At 28.3% G+C, this 18,679-nt stretch overlaps 1 protein-coding gene across 1 annotated transcript; it reads right to left on the bottom strand.

Annotated features, from left to right (window-relative positions):
* Nucleotides 1-787: 787 nt before the first annotated feature.
* LOC139864216 (protein FAR1-RELATED SEQUENCE 11-like) lies at nucleotides 788-18,344 on the bottom strand. Its single transcript, XM_071852800.1, has 4 exons — nucleotides 18,027-18,344; nucleotides 2,312-2,746; nucleotides 1,624-1,764; nucleotides 788-1,540 (listed from the first exon to the last, which is right to left on the bottom strand). The coding sequence occupies exons 1-4, from the start codon at nucleotides 18,342-18,344 to the stop codon at nucleotides 788-790; spliced, it is 1,647 nt and encodes a 548-aa protein (XP_071708901.1).
* Nucleotides 18,345-18,679: the final 335 nt, after the last annotated feature.

Below are 18,679 nucleotides of genomic sequence, written 5' to 3'. Positions count from 1 at the left end.
ATTTTTATCATGTTCGAAGGATTTCCCGGAATGATATGGGATATTCATATATGCATCTTGTTAATGTCGGTTACCAGGTGTTCACCATATGAATGATTTTTATCTCTATGTATGAGATGTATATTGAAATATGAAATCTTGTGGTCTATTATTACGATTTGATAAATATATAGGTTAAACCTATAACTCACCAACATTTTTGTTGACGTTTAAAGCATGTTTATTCTCCGGTGATTATTAAGAGCTTTCGATGTTGCATGCTAAAATATGGACAAGATTTGGTGTCAGCATGCTTGTATAATATTGTTTAAAACATTCGAGATTTACTTTGTTATAACATATTAATATTGTAAACCAATATGTATTGGTAGTGTGTAAGTGTGATATTTTTAGATTATCATTTCTGAATAATCTAGGTGGTGTCCTTTTAACCTTGTCGATAAAATAAAGGTTATGGTTTGTTTTAAAAACGAATGCCGTCTTTGAAAAACGTCTCATATAGAGGTCAAAACCTCGCAATGAAATCAATTAATATGGAATGTTTATAATCAATATGAACGGGACATTTCAACTACGCATTAGTAGAACCTGTAGTAGTTGTCTCACCGCTTACCTTCTGTACAACCATTGCAAAAAAATTATAGCATGTCAAAAAGTAACACAAATAAAAAACTTGAAGACTTAAATCCATTATCCCAAACCATAACAATAATAAGTTGAAATAAATATAAACGATACAATCATAAAATCCAAGCAAAATATAAATCTCAACGATGAAATTATACTCCTAACATTTCTTAGATAAAATTGGGTTAACATCTTTACAATTTGAATCAATTTTCTTTTTCTTGTTAGAATGTTGAGAACTTGCATCGTTCAAATCATCAACTTGTCTTTCCTTGCATGTGTTAATATTGTGACCAAAACCCCTACAATACCCACAACGTCTTTGTTTTGCTAATTCCTTTCCACTTTTCATCCTCTTTTGTTTGGGTCGTCCTTTGGTTTTTGATTTAATAGGGCACTGAACCAAGTCAATCGCATCAACTATAGCCTGATCATTGAAAGTAGTGTTTGAATCAACAACAATAACTTCTTGAGTTGATGAACATATTTCATCACCTTGAGTATCTTTGCGACCCCATCGTGGATGCCAATAATTAGAAGGAACTTCAAAGCAACCCTCATGGATAAAGACACTTAAAATGTGACGATAAAGTATGCCAACAAATTCAAAGTTTTTGCATGTGCACTTAGCCACCTTACCATCCCAAATCACATTATGCAATTTTGTAGCTGTCTGGTGTTTGAAAATAAAGTTAACGGTTTTTTCTTCATGACTCGAATACTGAATTCCTTCAACTGAATATTGCATTACGAGTCCAAACTGCTCTTGAAACTTTTTAAAAGAAAATGGAGCTAAAAAATAATAACCTTGTTCTTCCAATGGTGAAAGTGATCTCAAATACGACCCCTTATATTTCTGGAGCATGGTATCATGTATTTGTTTTTGCTGAATATCTTCAACTGCAAGATCAACCTAAAAAATATGTATAACAATAACTAATTATGAGTAAAAAAACTAATGTAAACGAACATATTCAAGTAAAGGTGAATACTTACCTGTCTAATAAAGTCACTTAGACATGTTCGCGATGAAATAAATTTTTTTATAAAAGCATTAATACTTTCTGATCTCCCAGTAGTTGTCATACCACCAAAAAAGAACTCACGAAGATAAGCGGGTACCCAAAATGACTTTATCTTATATAAGCCGACAACATGCTTATTATTAGAAAGATTATATTTTTCAATAACTAGTGGCCAGTGTTGCTCGAATTCTTCAACCGTTTCTAAGTTATATAAAGTATAAAATTCTGAACACCAACTTGAATACGCATTTCTTAACACCGACATAAACTAACTGCTAAACTTTATGGTGATATGCCATATACAAAATGCATGATTAGCCGAAGGCATTTCTTTTGCAATTGCGTTCGTCATCTATTGATCTTGATCAGTCAGAATTGTTTGTGGTGACCTTCTCATAAGGATGCAAAAGTTCTGAAAATTATATAATAAGTTATTAGGAACAATTCACCAATATAATAAAAGGATAGCCGAAACCTATGATGCTATACTAAAAGTACTAAATGTAAGAATGTAAATATTGATGAAACTTATGATAATGTGCTGATAGAAAGGATACAAAATTTCCATTATCTCGTGGACATTGGGTCATCTGATCATGATGAAATTATGATCATATAATAACAAAAATGAATGTTACTTTAAAAAAAATGTATTGTACCTTGAACAACCACTCAAATGTATTGGTTGTCTTGTCTCGTAGAATTGCACAACCAAATAAAATGGTTCTTCCATGATTATCAACACCCACAAATATGCCAAAAGGCATGTCATACGAATTGACTTTGTAGGTAGTATCAAATACTACAACGTCTCCATATTCTTGATACATATCAAAACAATGAGCATGAAACCAAAAAATATTTTGTAGTCTATTATCAGCATCGAGTTTAAATGCATATTGAAAGTTAGAATTTTCAATTTTTGCATTTTTACAATACTCCAAAAGCTCTCTTGCATCATTTTTTGAGTGTAGCTTATGATTTTTTATTATAAAATTACTAACATCTTTCCTTAGAAATTCAAGTTCCCCGTGCCTTACACTTTTTTCAAGCTCCATCACTCGCATAATTTGTCTAATATACAACCCTCCTTCCTTTAACAGGAGTATACGATTCTCATCATCCGATGTAATACTACGATAAGAAGGAAGAAATCGAACCTCTTGAGGAGACAATAAATCATGATTATGCTCCAAAACGAATTTAGTGACTGAAAGGACCCGTTCATATCGATTATAAATGATTCACAATAGTTGATTACATCGCGAGGTATTTGACCTCTATATGATACATTTTACAAACATTGCATTCGTTTTTAAAAGTCAAACTTTCTTTACATCGAAAGTTGACGGCAAGCATACCATTTCATAATATATCTAACTATAATTGACTTAGTAATAATCTTGATGAACTCAGCGACTCGAATGCAACGTCTTTCGAAATATTCCATGAATGACTTCAAGTAATATCCTTAAAATGAGCTAATGCACAGCGGAAGATTTCTTTAATACCTAAGAATAAACATGCTTTCAAGTGTCAATCAAAAGGTTGGTGAGTTCATTAGTTTATCATAATCATTCATTTTCATCATTTTAATAGACCACAAGATTTCATATATTGACACGCGTAACTCGCGAATTAAAATTCATTCATATGGTGAACACCTGGTAACCGACCTTAACAGGATGCATATAGAATATTCCCATCATTCCGGACTCACATCGGACATGATAAATTCGAAGTACTAAAGCATCTGTAACTCAGAAGGGGTTCATTAGGCCCGATGAATCTATCTTTAGGATTCGCGTCAATTGGTGGCAATTATCATAAACACCAATTCTTAGGCTACCAAGCTAAAAAGGGGCGTATTCGGTTTGATAATCCAACCATAGAATGTAGTTTCGATCACTTATGTCTATTTCGTAAAGCATTTATAAAAGCAGCGCATGTATTCTCAGTCCCAAAGATATATATTGCAAAAGCATTTAAAAAGGGAGCAAATGAAACTCACGATACAATATTTTATCGTAAAAATATTCATACGACGATACTGAACAATGCAGGGTTGGCCTCAGATTCACGAACCTATATCATTCATATATATATTAACACACATATTCATAATCGAGTAAATATATATATTATTATTAGTGATATAATTTTTATAGTATTAACTTATATATTTTTTCATTATTTAATTAAATGTGTTCATTTTGTATATAAAAGTATTAATATAGCTAAGTTATGTATGTTGAGTATATTTTTATATATATCATTTGTTTGTTGAAGCTAGTAATGGTAATAATAATAAAATAATATTTGTAATGGTAAAAATGATAATATTGATAATACTTAATATTACTAAAAATAATAATGTTAATAATCTTAGTGATAAATATAATGATATTAATAATACTAACTATAAAAATATTACTTTTACTGTTAATGATAGTTTTAATAATAAATATTATGATAATGATAATAATAGTAGTTTTTAACAAGATGAAAAATTTAGTAATAAGTATTGTAATGTGTTTTTATATACAGTTTTTATTTGTAATAATAACCATAATAATAATAGTGTTAATATCAGTAATAATAATGATATTCCGTTTTAACATTTATATTCATATTTAGAATTTGATAGTTATAATCTTAACAATATCTTTAAAACTTTCATTTTCATCGATATACTAGTTTTCATAATAATAACATTGATAATACTAATAAAAATAATGCAATACTAATAATACTAATAATAATAATAATATTATTAGTAATGATAATACTAGTGATTTAAAAATGATAATACTGGTAATAATAATAATGATAATCTTAATAATAATTCTTATGATAGTAATAATTATAAGTATGGTAATAATACTAATATTAATGATAATAATATTAGGTTGTATTGTTTTCCTAATAATGATAATAATAATCATAATCATAATAATAATGATAATACTTATAATAATAATTATAATGGTGATACTAATAATTATAATGATAATACTAGTATTATTAGTAATACTTTTAATAATAATAACACTAGTAACAATAACAAATTATAATTATAATTATAATTATAACCTTAATAACTAATAAAAATAATCATAACAATAATAATAAAAACAAAAGAAAATGTGTATACCCTTAAAAGATTTGAGTAAAAAGAAATGCTCCAGACAGGACTCGAACCCGCGACCTCTCGTTACCCCGACATAACCCTTTACCATTGCTCTGCTTCAATTTTTCTGAGTTAAAACTCGATTTAATTATTTTTTATATTCTTTGCATTTCTGTTTCTTGTTCATCTTTCTCATAACTCTACTACTGGAAATCTTTAATCTCAACAATTGAATATGAAGTAAAATAGTTTTAGGATTTATAAATATAAACGATTTCATCAGTGCATTTAGATTTAACAGAAAATTAAAAAAAACGAGCTGCTAACAGTCGCTGATTAATCAAAAAAAATAATATATTGATTTTGAAATTGAGATAGTTTGGGACCTCGATTCCTTCATGAATTATTTTCCAAATCGTTCCTAAAAACTTTATCAAACATCAATTTAACCTAAAACTTCGAAACAATCACGAATTTGATGAAAAACGATTCGTTTGACTTTTTAAATAATAACTTTGACTTCAAAATTCTCAATCAATAACATGAATTGAAACCTTAAATTTTGCAGATAGTTTCTTTAAAAGATTCCTAACACAACTGCAACTATAGAATTTGAAAACTAAAACGAATTCGAGTTTTTGAATTTTTTTTGACATGGACAGAGTATATGTTGCAGTTTCTATTAAAATCCCTTTTTAATACCCCAATTGCAGAGATGATTAGCTGAATATAACGAGGATAATCAAATATTTAATGCAGTAATATCATGTGATTAGATTTTGTTTGGTATTGATAATGAGGTCGACATTTTTTACTCCAACAAACAAGAAGTACACTAATATTCAATCAGAGGATTTAAAAACAATTAAGCAGATAAAGATGGGTAATGGATTTATTAAGTGTCGGCTTCATCTATCTAATCAAATTGTAAAGGAATACAGATTGATAGCGAGGTGTAACAAAACTGAATTCCTTTTATCTGTCTATCTGATTTCGTAAATTTGATAATTAATAAGTATATATGTATATTAATATTATTAATAATACAATTAATAATAATATTACTAATAATTATTATATTATTGATAAAGATACTAATAATAATAATAATAATAATAATAATAATAATAATAATAATAATAATAAGAGTTATAATAATAAGAGTTATAATAATAAGTCACAAGTGATAATTTTAGTAAAATTGATATTAATAATGTTATTAATAATAATGGTAATTATGAAAATGATAATCTTAATAACTAGAAAGAATTCGGACAACGCGTTGCTGCGGTTATATATGGATATACGTTGTTTGCTACCTAGTATACCTAATGGCCCGCACGTTGCAGTGTAACATTTTAACATCTTTTATAAAACTAATGTTGAGCGATAATAGAGAAAAAATTTGCGAACAAAAGGGTTCAAAGGACTGGAACTCGTGTGATATAATTAGTTTAGTTTGTTTATTATATATGTAATATATTTAATTAATCCAAAATATTTTATAATTTTATGGAAAAACTCCATTTTGAATATAATTAGTTGCGTTTTCTTCGTAAAATTATTTCAAGTTGAACGGTAATGACGGAGAAATCTAACTCACGGGGAGAAAAAAGATAAATTCCGTTAAAAAATTGGGTGAGTTTTATTTAATAATTAGTATATTAAATTAAAGAGTTACATTTGAAACCCCAAAGTTACCTTTTATAACCATTTTTATCCCTAAATAGTTACAACTATAACCCCTCAACTATAACTCATTTAACACTTTTCTTCCTTGACCAAAACTACAATTAGGTGTACACCCAAATTGACCTAAACGACTAAAATTTTGGTGGGGTTTAGTAGATATGGAAATAACTAAAATCAGAATTTTTATTACTAATTATAATAGTAATGATATTAATATTAATATTAATATTTATTTTAATAATATTACAACTACATTTTAATTTGTAAGTATATATATAGATATTAAATATTATTAATTATACATATTTAATACTTATACGATATATATTAAATAAATACACATATTGAATGTTTAATATTTATACATGTTATATATTATATTATGCATACAATCACTAATTATATATATATATATATATATATATATATATATATATATATATATATATATATATATATATATATATATATATATATATATATATATTTCAACTACTACATTTTTAATTGTGTTTTAAGTTTTCTTTCATAATATCTAATCACCTAATAGTTTATTAATCTATTTTAATTTATAATATAGTTATTTACATGTATAGTTGTTTATATATAAACATTTATATTTACGATTAAAGGTTCGTGAATCGTCAGAAATAGTCAATGGGTAATTGATTACATGAACATAATTCCAAAGTTTTTGAGACTCAACATTACAAACTTTGCTTATCTTGTCAAAATTATATAAAGATTAATTTAATTTCGGTCAAAAATTTTCGGGTCGTCACAGTACCTACCCGTTAAAGAAATTTCGTCCCCGAAATTTGATCGAGGTCGTCATGGCTAACAATAAAAATGTTTTCATGACAAATTTGAGTTGATAATTAGAGTTTTATCACCATCGAATAATATGAATAAAACAATTCATTTAGGTGAAGAGTACAAGTGAAGCTATCACGAAAGAGTGAAATGAGTAAATGTAGGTTTGTCTTAACCGGTGACATAGTCACGGTTGATTTCCAAAATTCAAGGGATTTTAAAGAAAATCTTCGAAATCTAAAAGATTTGATTCTTCGGTAATTCAGGAAATTGGGATCTCTCCAATTAAATGCAGAAATCTGCCTTGATTTCTTTATCAGATATTTCACTATAAATTAACTTCTTTCGTTCCATTATGTTTACCACTCCTATACTCAATTCTCAAATTCAAAATATTTTGAAAATGCTTAATCCAGTTCTGATCTTTGTCCTTATCCTTACTATCGCAACAATCATTCTCCTTTTGCAACTTCCACCAGAGGAATCTGTTTACTTCTACTTCGCCCTTGGGGTTATAGTACTTTTAATTCTCCCATGTCTTTATGTTGCGATAAACATTGATATACACGGTTTGTAATTTATATGTTGTTATCGGGCTTTATATTCTCTCTTATATTTCGGAGTTTCATACTTTTGTTTTCTCTTCCCGACTTTAAGTCAAGCGAATAATGCTCCAGAATTTATAGATATGAAATTCAGAATGAACACAGTTATTGTTCTAAGATGGAAATGATAATGGCACGATCTTGATTTGTCAAATTACCAGAATACCTCGAAAAGACCGAATCATCAAGAAAAATATTTTCTTGATATGTCTAGAGGTTAAGTAGAACACAAGAGTCGTGTAACATGGCACATGATGACGTTATGATCTGTGAATCATCACGTTCCATTTAAAAACTCAGCATGAATTACTGTAATATAATCACGTTGATCAAGTGTCATAATATTATACTAACTCATGCTTCAGCTCCCAACACTACTTCAAAAACATTCAAATTTTAAATTCGAATTTTTTCAGAATTTAGAAACTAAAATAGTTTCTTTTCTGATGTAACACTGATATCACGAAGAGGTAAATGATTTCAGATAAGAATAGTTATGAAAATATCTTCAGAAATATCGAGGATATTTATAATGAAAGATACGATGATGTCTTAGAATTTTAGAATCAAATTGTGATGAAGAAATTCATTCACGATGATTTAGAGCAATTAAGGAGCAAGGTATTCGCTAAAGATTTCATCAGAATCAGAATCATCAGGATTCTTTACGTACAAGTTTAGTCCTTGTGATTTATCCACAGCCTCCTTCATAATTTCGTATAATCTGCTTTTTGGTACTAAATTTTCTATTGAGCGTTTCCAACCCTCCATTCTTTATCATCATACTTTAGACGGTTAAGGTCATTTATATTTGTCTACAGTTTATGTTGCTTCATTCAACTTTCTCAACATTCCGAGTATTAATTCGCAGACTAGGTGTTTTTTAAAATTTCAGAATGGAAGATCATGATTCTGAGAGATAAATGTTATATGTATACATATAACTGTTGATGTAGAAACGCTGCGAGATTCGAAATACTGATTTTTAATACCCGGTAGTTGTTATGGCAGTTCTCGTTACAATATGTGGATGAGTATATGATAGGGTTTTAATGAACAAATATAATAATTTTTCGGAGAGACTTAAAGATCAATGAAGTTGTTGGTATATTTACTGCTAATGTGGTGAGATATAAAAGGTTATCCGATAACGATGACGAAAGGGCAACATATATATCGAGGTTATAATAAGACTGTTTCAGCTGATAAGTTGAAGTTGACTTGCTGGAGCTGTGACAAAACTAGCTAATTTAAAAAGGAAACGCAAAATTATTTTTGCTAATAAATACCAAAGGGTCTGACACATGTATGTGTTAAACTTTTACTTTGGTTTCAAGAGTTTTTCAGGTATATAACTGTGAGTAACATGTGGTTGGATCATCATCTCGATTGTTCATTATTTGAAGTGTCTTCAGGAATTTCAGAGGGTTTGAACACAGATTGAAGTCGTTAATATACATATGATGTTCTAGCACAGTTTTGAAGTCAAAGTATAGCTTTGAAAGATAAAGGAATCTAAGAGTGATGATACCGGTTATATCTCGAATTGAATTCTGTGATTTCAAAATCAGAATATGTAGTTGAATTTGAATGAGTATGGTTGTTTTTGATTTTTATGAAAGAATGTAGAGTGAGTATAGTTGGTGATTGCTAAATCAGATTCGAAGAATGTAACATAATAATTGTGAATTTATATATCTCTCGGGTATTACCTACCCGTTAAAAAAAATTTCACAGTTAATATTTTGTACAAAACAATTGTATTACAGTCTTTATGAAAATATGCATGTGTATATTTTCTTCAGATGTAACATAGATTTAATGAGTTAATATTACATTAAACTCATTTGATTTATGGTTAAAATTAGAATTGACTAATCCCTAAAAACTTTAGAAATTACATATTTTTTACGGAATATTTCTTCAATGAATTTGAAATTATGAATCAATACTTCGTTATTTGTTGATGCATAATGTTGGTATTCGTGGAATTCTTGTGAACTTCGCAAGGTATGAATGATGTTATCTGAAAAGTTTCGAGTATATCGGTGATGAAAGTGTAAAATCAAACATATATTTGAATAATACACTTGATTTATTAGGAAATGGAATTCATTGAATTGAAACAGAGATTGTAGTTAATGATGATTAAGTTGTTAAGGAAGGATGGACATCATTGCATATTAATAATATGAATCAACCGAGTAGTTAAGATTCACACACAATAGCTTAGTACGGAAAGATTTATTTTGATCTTAAAATTAATATATATATATATATATATATATAAATATAATATACATATAATTTCTTCAGAGGGAATGAGTTAATACTTCATAACTCGTTGATACACTATACGTGTTATTGATTTGTAATGATGTCCACAGTGATTCTTGAACTGACGGAGTTTGTGATGTTATAGGTGCTGTTGATTCTGATGATGCTGACGGCACTGACTGTGCTGGTGATGCTAACGGTACTGTTGATGATGTTGGTAAAACAAGTCTAGCTTGTAAATCACTCATCATTCTTGTCGGGGTTTCTACTCTTCCTTCTATCCTTTCACTCATCTGACTCCTGGTTAGGGTTAGAATAGATAATCTCTAAGACTTTAGAGATTACATAATCGACGCGGAGTGTTTCCTCAATGAAGTTATGAATCAATACTTCATCATTTGTTGTTGTTGGTATTCCTTGGTATCTACAGAGCGTATGACATGGGTGCTCGTGGGACAGTTTGTAAAGTTGAGGTTTAAGATGCGGTTGTGGTTATGGGTGGTAATGGTACTGTTGGCATTGATGATGATGGTACTGATTATGCTGCTGATGCTGTTGCTGGTGTTTGTAACCTTTGCACCATATTCTCCAAAGCCACTACCCGAGCTCGAAGCTCGTTGACTTCTTCTATTACACCGGGATGATTGTCGGTTCGGACGAGCGGATAAATAAAATCTAGAATTTGATGTAGTATATAATCGTGACGAGTTACTCTGGAAATGAGAGAGAAAATGGTGTTTCAGACAGGTTCGCCAGTAAGTGCTTCAGGTTCTTCTTCCAGAGGGCAATGTGGTGGATGGAAAGGATCACCTTCTTCTTGTCTCCAATGATTAAGTAGACTACGCACCCATCCCCAATTCATCCAGAATAGATGATGGCTAATTGGTTGATCCATTCCAGTCACACTGCTTTCGAAGCTTGATTGGGATTCCATTTCGGAATCCGAGTGACTTGAACTAATGACGAATTCCATTTTGTACGATTGGATAAAGAATTTTTTGATATGAAATGATTTTTTTCCGGCTATCGGGTGGTATTCTAATTACATAGAATATCTATATATATAGAGCAAAAGATTTCGTAGATTACGGAGGGATTTACGGGATATGTTAGGCAAAGTTTACAGTAACAGATACACTAAGATATGAATTAGCAGATACGCTAAGATATGTATTTTGTCTATACACTATTCATGCAATCATTGCAATAAGATATGTCTAGACTATGAATGATAAGAAGGTAATTTTCTAAGCATGATAAACAGGCTATTTTCGACTAGAAATGATAAGCAAAACTTTTGACATGCAGACACGGTCAAAGTCCAGACTCATTAATGCATCCTCACAACTACTAGTTAGACACACTAATGCAAGACCTGGTTCGCTAAGACCACCGCTCTGATACCAACAGAAAGGATCCGTTCATATCGATTATAAACAATTCACAATAGTTGATTACATCGCGAGGTATTTGACCTCTATATGATACATTTTACAAACATTGCATTCATTTTTAAAAGACAAACTTTCTTTACATCGAAAGTTGACGGCATGCATACCATTTCATAATATATCTAACTATAATTGACTTAGTAATAATCATGATGAACTCAACGACTCGAATGCAACGTCTTTCGAAATATGCCATGAATGACTTCAAGTAATATCCTTAAAATGAGCTAATGCACAGCGGAAGATTTCTTTAATACCTGAGAATAAATATGCTTTCAAGTGTCAACCAAAAGGTTGGTGAGTTCATTAGTTTATCATAATCATTCATTTTCATCATTTTAATAGACCACAAGATTTCATATATTGACACGCGTATTCATTCATATGGTGAACACCTGGTAACCGACCTTAACATGATGCATATAGAATATCCTCATAATTCTGGACTCACATCGGACATGATAAATTCGAAGTACTAAAGCATCTGTAACTCGGAAGGGGTTCGTTGGGCCCGATAGATCTATCTTTAGGATTCGCGTCAATTGGTTGCAATTATCATAAACACCAATTCTTATGTTACCAAGCTAAAAAAGGGCATATTCGGTTTGATAATCCAACCATTGAATGTAGTTTCGATCACTTGTGTCTATTTCGTAAAGCATTTATAAAAGCAGCGCATGTATTCTCAGTCCCAAAAATATATATTGCAAAAGCATTTAAAAAAAGAGCAAATGAAACTCACGATACAATATTTTGTCGTAAAAATATTCATACGACGATACTGAACAATGCAGGGTTGGCCTCGGATTCACGAACCTATATCATTCATATATATATTAACACACATATTCATAATCGAGTAAATATATATATTATTATTAGTGATATAATTTTTATAGTATTAACTTATATATTTTTTCATTATTTAATTAAATGTATTCATTTTGTATATAAAAGTATTAATATAGCTAAGTTATGTGTGTTGAGTATATTTTTATATATATCATTTGTTTATTGAAGCTAGTAATCGTAATAATAATAAAATAATATTTGTAATGGTAAAAATGATAATATTGATAATACTTAATATTACTAAAAATAATAATGTTAATAATCTTAGTGATAAATATAATGATATTAATAATACTAACTATAAAAATATTACTTTTACTGTTAATAATAGTTTTAATAATAAATCTTATGATAATGATAATTTTAGTAGTTTTTAACAAGATGAAAAATTTAGTAATAAGTATTGTAACGTGTTTTTATATACAGTTTTTATTTGTAATAATAACCATAATAATAATAGTGTTAATATCAGTAATAATAATGATATTCTGTTTTAACATTTATATTCATATTTGGAATTTGATAGTTATAATCTTAACAATATCTTTAAAACTTTCATTTTCATTGATATACTAGTTTTCATAATAATAACATTGATAATACTAATAAAAATAATGCAATACTAATAATAATAATAATATTAGTAATGATAATACTAGTGATTTACAAATGTTAATACTGGTAATAATAATAATGATAATCTTAATAATACTTCTTATGATAGTAATAATTATAAGTATGGTAATAATACTAATATTAATGATAATAATATTAGGTTGTATTGTTTTCCTAATAATGATAATAATAATCATAATCATAATAATAATGATAATACTTATAATAATAATTATAATGGTGATACTAATAATTATAATGATAATACTAGTATTATTAGTAATACTTTTAATAATAATAACACTAGTAACAATAACAATTTATAATCATAATTATAACCTTAATAACTAATAAAAATAATCATAACAATAATAATAAAAATAAAAGAAAATGTGTATACTATGACGATCGCTCCAAATCCATATGGACACATTCATCGATTTCATTGCGAGGTATCTGACCTCTATATGATACGTTTTGTAAACATTGCATTCTTTTGAAAAGGCACACCATAAATGAATATTTAAATCAAAGGTTTTCGACATCTGATGATTTCTACATATAGACAATCACCGTAAATAATAGTTTACAATAGTAATTCCGTTGACAATGCAGTCAAAATAAGATACATGGTGATGATTTGGTGAATGCAACGTTTTCTTAATAAATATGCCATGTAAGACTCCATGCACATAGCTTGTCTAACATATAAGCAAACAGCAGAATACTTCTAGGGAACCTGAGAATAAACATGCTAACAAGTGTCAACACAAAGGTTGGTGAGTTCATAGTTTTAGTGTTTCGTATAATTTGTATATAAAGGTGAATCACAAGATTTCAGTTGTTTCATCCAGAAACGTTTATCAAAATATTCTACGAAATTGAGCACCCTGGTAACTAAACTTAACGTATATATAATTTGTACCATTTGTATAATCATCTTAATAATACACGCAAACCAACGTGTACGCTTCTCAAATAGCATACGTCCGTTAAAAGGCTAGTGCTCTAGCTCGGACGGGGATATCAAGCCCTATGGATCCATATACAACTACTCGCGCCCACCAGTTCTTATAACCGGCAGTTACTAGTTACCAAAGCTAAGGGATTTTCGGTTCAAACTCAGTGTAGAATTTAGTATGTACTTGTATCCATTGCGTTTAAAATAAAGTGAATGTATTCTCAGCCTAAAAATATAGATTGCAAAAGCAATTAAAAAGGGAGCAAATGAAACTCACCTTAGCAGCACATAAGGTCATTCATCAAAAAGTGACCGTAACTCGGAATGCAAGATTAACCGTTGATCTCAACCTAGAGAACATATGTTGGTCAATACATGTCTAATAAACTAGGTTGGGTTATAGTGTATCACAATCCTAATGCTCGAGATCGACATACAAAAGTTATCAAAAGTCATTTCAAAAAGTCAATTTTGACAATTGTTCAACAAAACGAGACGTGCCTTATATAAGGATTCATTTACTTGGCTAGTAGTATTTTATCAATCTCATAAACAGGTTGTTTAAATATTAATTGCAGATTTAAAAGCAATTTCAATTAACGTCAATTATAATTCAGTTGACCATATCTTTTGATTTGTTCATCGAAATTACGCGATTTCTAAATGAAAAGTTATTGATTTTTCACCAGCTTTCCGAAAACATGTATATCATATACCTTTTACCAGTAATATATGTATTTAATTCGTGATTCATTATAAACTGTTTAACGACGAAATTTAGCATACAGGCATGTATAAATATATACTCGAGCACTAGACATGTATACACTATTAATATATAAAAGATAAGATATGAATGCTCACGTATCAATATTGAGATTCAATATTGCAGGAAAGTACGTAGATGCAACAGAGATGATAAATACTAGGTTTGACTTGCGAACAATACCCATGAACATTACCCATAACCTCCATAGCTATAACCCATAATTTCCTTAGTTCTATCCCGTTTGAAGCTTGTTTTGAAAGTGACACGCTCATGACCTCGTCGTAATATTTTATGTATAATATTACTAAAAATATTAAGATTAATAATAATAATAATCTTAATAATAATAATATAATAATAATAATAATAATAATAATAACAATAATAATAATAATAATAATAATAATTAAATACTTACAGAGATATATGTGTAAAAGAATTCGAGCAGAAACTGGACTTTTATAGGCAACTTTTTGAAATCTAATGCCCATGCGATCGCATGGGTTTTATGCCTATTTCTCATGCGATCGTATGGCCGTCAGATCCAGCTCACATATTTTTTTTGTTTTCTTGTTTGTCGACATAATTAAATATAATATATATAATTTAAATAATTAATTATATATTATATTAAATTCATGTGCATAGTTGACTTGTAATTTTTGTTCCGATGACTCGTACGTTGTCACTCGACTTATGTCCTGGTTCCGGTTTCTCGAACGCATTTTCGTACGCTTAGAAAACTCGCAATTTACGTTTTGTGACACGTACCTTTGTCAAAATATAGTCTTAAATTATCAATAAACTATATCATTCTAAGTGTATCTTAAACTTTCGAGTGTTTTGGTCATTTACTTCTATAAATCATTGTCTCGCTATTTGTTAATATATATATAATAACAAATCGTTTTATGACCAAGTTAATATATATTTTCAACATTCATAAACACGTTTTAAATATACGTCGCAAGTTATTCATACAATTAATATTCCAACTTTTCATATATATTCAAATAAATATTTAAACCAATAAGTTTAATGTACGGTATCAAACAATTAATACATTGTTACGTTTTCAAGTTATAGTATATATATATATATATATATATATATATATATATATATATATATATATATATATATATATACATATAATTGTTCGCGAATCGTCAAGAACAACCGAAAGGTATTTGAATATATGAAAGTAGTTCAAAAATTTTGAGATTCAGTTTTACAGACTTTGCTTATCGTGTCAGAAATATTAATCATACAAAGATTAAGTTTAAATTTGGTCAGAAATTTCCGAGTCATCACATATACCCTTAAAAGATTTGAGTACAAAGAAATGCTCCTGACAGGACTCGAACCCGCGACCTCTCGTTACCCCGACATAACCCTTTACCATTGCTCTGCTTCGATTTTTCTGAGTTAAAACTCGATTTAATTATTTTTTATATTCTTTGCATTTCTGTTTCTTGTTCATCTTTCTCATAACTCTAACTACTGGGAATCCTTAATCTCAACAATTGAATACCAAGTAAAATAGTTTTAGGATTTATAAATATAAACGATTTCATCGGTGCATTTGGATTTAACAGAAAAAAAAAAACGAGCTGCTAACAGTCGCTGTTTAATCAAAAAAAATAATATATTGATTTTGAAATTGAGATAGTTTGGGACCTCGATTCCTTCATGAATTATTTTCCAAATCGTTCCTAAAAACTTTATCAAACATCAAACATCAATTTAACCTAAAACTTCGAAACAATCACGAATTTGATGAAAAATGATTCGTTTGACTTTTTAAATAATAACTTTGACTTCAAAATTCTCAATCAATAACATGAATTGAAACCTTAAATTTTGCAGATAGTTTCTTTAAAAGATTCCTAACACAACTGCAATTATAGAATTTGAAACTAAAACGAATTCGAGTTTTTGAATTTTTTTTGACACGGACAGAGTATCTGTTGCAGTTTCTATTAAAATCCCTTTTTAATACCCCAATTGCAGAGATGATTAGCTGTATATAACGAGGATAATCGAATATTTGATGCAGTAATATCATGTGATTAGTTTTTGTTTGGTATTGATAATGAGGACGGCATTTTTTACTCCAACAGACAAGAAGTACACTAATATTCAATCAGAGGAATTAAAAACAATTAAGCAGATAAAGATGGGTAATGGATTTGTTAAGTGTTGGCTTCATCTATCTAATCGAATTATAAAGGAATATAGATTGATAGCGAGGTGTAACAAAACTGAATTCCTTTTATCTGTCTATCTGATTTCGTAAATTTGATAATTAATAAGTATATGTATATTAATATTATTAATAATACAATTAATAATAATATGACTAATAATAATTATATTATTGATAAAGATACTAATAATAATAATAATAATAATAATAATAATAAGAGTTATAATAATAAGTCACAAGTGATAATTTTAGTAAAATTGATATTAATAATGTTATTAATAATAATGGTAATTATGAAAATGATAATCTTAATAATAACTAAAATCAGAATTTTTATTACTAATTATAATAGTACTGATATTAATATTAATATTTATTTTAATAGTATTACAACTACATTTTAATTTGTATGTATATATATAGATATTAAATATTATTAATTATACATATTTAATACTTATATGATATATATAAATAAATACACATATTGAATGTTTAATATTTATACATGTTATATATTATATTATGCATACAATCACTATATATATATATATATGTATATATATATATGTATATATATATATATATATATATATGTATATATATATGTATATATATATATATATTTCAACTACTACATTTTTAATTGTGTTTTAAGTTTTCTTTCATAATATCTAATTACCTAATAGTTTATTAATTTATTTTAATTTATAATATAGTTATTTACATGTATAGTTGTTTATATATAAACATTTATATTTACGATTAAAGGTTCGTGAATAGTCAGAAATAGTCAATGGGTAATTGATTACATGAATATAATTCCAAAGTTTTTGAGACTCAACATTACAAACTTTGCTTATCTTATCAAAATTATATAAAGATTAAGTTTAATTTCGGTCGGAAATTTTCGGGTCGTCACAGTGACTTGCCACTCTTTCGGAAAAATTTCATTAATTCTTCTCAAAGCTATGCGCATATGTGCTTTGCATTCACAAACCGTACAACCACGATTTCTTTGTTGTTTTGAGTAATCTACCATTTTAACTTTCGGTTTTCCTTCACGATGACAAAAGAAATCTCTTCTTGATTTCTCTCCATTCTTGTTTACAAACCTCCCTTTACGAATAGCAAATCCATTCCTCTTAGCATAGTTTTGATAAAAAGCAAAAGCCTCTTCTTCACTTAAAAAACATTGACCGACTAATGGCTCATCTAAATCTAGACTTTTGCATTCACCCTCTTCTTCTATATTACAGCCCTCCTTTTCGATATCTAGCGAGTTTTCCTCCAAAGGTAGTTCATTTAAATCAATCATATCTAATGTGTTCATGTGAAAAAGCAAATAAACTAATAATCATGAATCTTTTACGACGAAGTACATAGTTAAGACGTAAAAACAACGAAGTACATAGTTAATATATAAAAACAATTATACGAATTAAATATTAATATTACCTATTATTGGTTAATCGATTATGATGTCCTCAAATATTAATAGAGACGCACTAGTAAGTAATGGTGAATCATTGATTTGTAAACGAGAGAGGGATGTATTTTCTAATCATTTTGTTGAAAAGGAGGGAAAATTTGGCGATTTTGGCAAATTAATTAAGATAGTCAAAAATTTAAAATTTGATGTATATTTAGTCG

The sequence above is a fragment of the Rutidosis leptorrhynchoides genome, chromosome 8 (assembly GCF_046630445.1).
Source record: "Rutidosis leptorrhynchoides isolate AG116_Rl617_1_P2 chromosome 8, CSIRO_AGI_Rlap_v1, whole genome shotgun sequence".
NCBI classification, from domain to species: Eukaryota; Viridiplantae; Streptophyta; class Magnoliopsida; order Asterales; family Asteraceae; genus Rutidosis; species Rutidosis leptorrhynchoides.
Note: the sequence above shows the minus strand (reverse complement) of the source record. Positions and strands in the feature narration are given on the sequence as shown.

Excerpts from the sequence above, each read along its gene's own strand:
- LOC139864216 (XM_071852800.1), bottom strand. The coding sequence starts at position 18,344 with ATGATTGATTTAAATGAACTACCTTTGGAGGAAAACTCGCTAGATATC. Across the intron at positions 2,747-18,026 it reads AAAGAAATCGTGGTTGTACG|GAAGGAGGGTTGTATATTAG; the intron begins GTTTGTGAATGC and ends CTCCTGTTAAAG. Across the intron at positions 1,541-1,623 it reads TAAGTGACTTTATTAGACAG|GTTGATCTTGCAGTTGAAGA; the intron begins GTAAGTATTCAC and ends CATATTTTTTAG.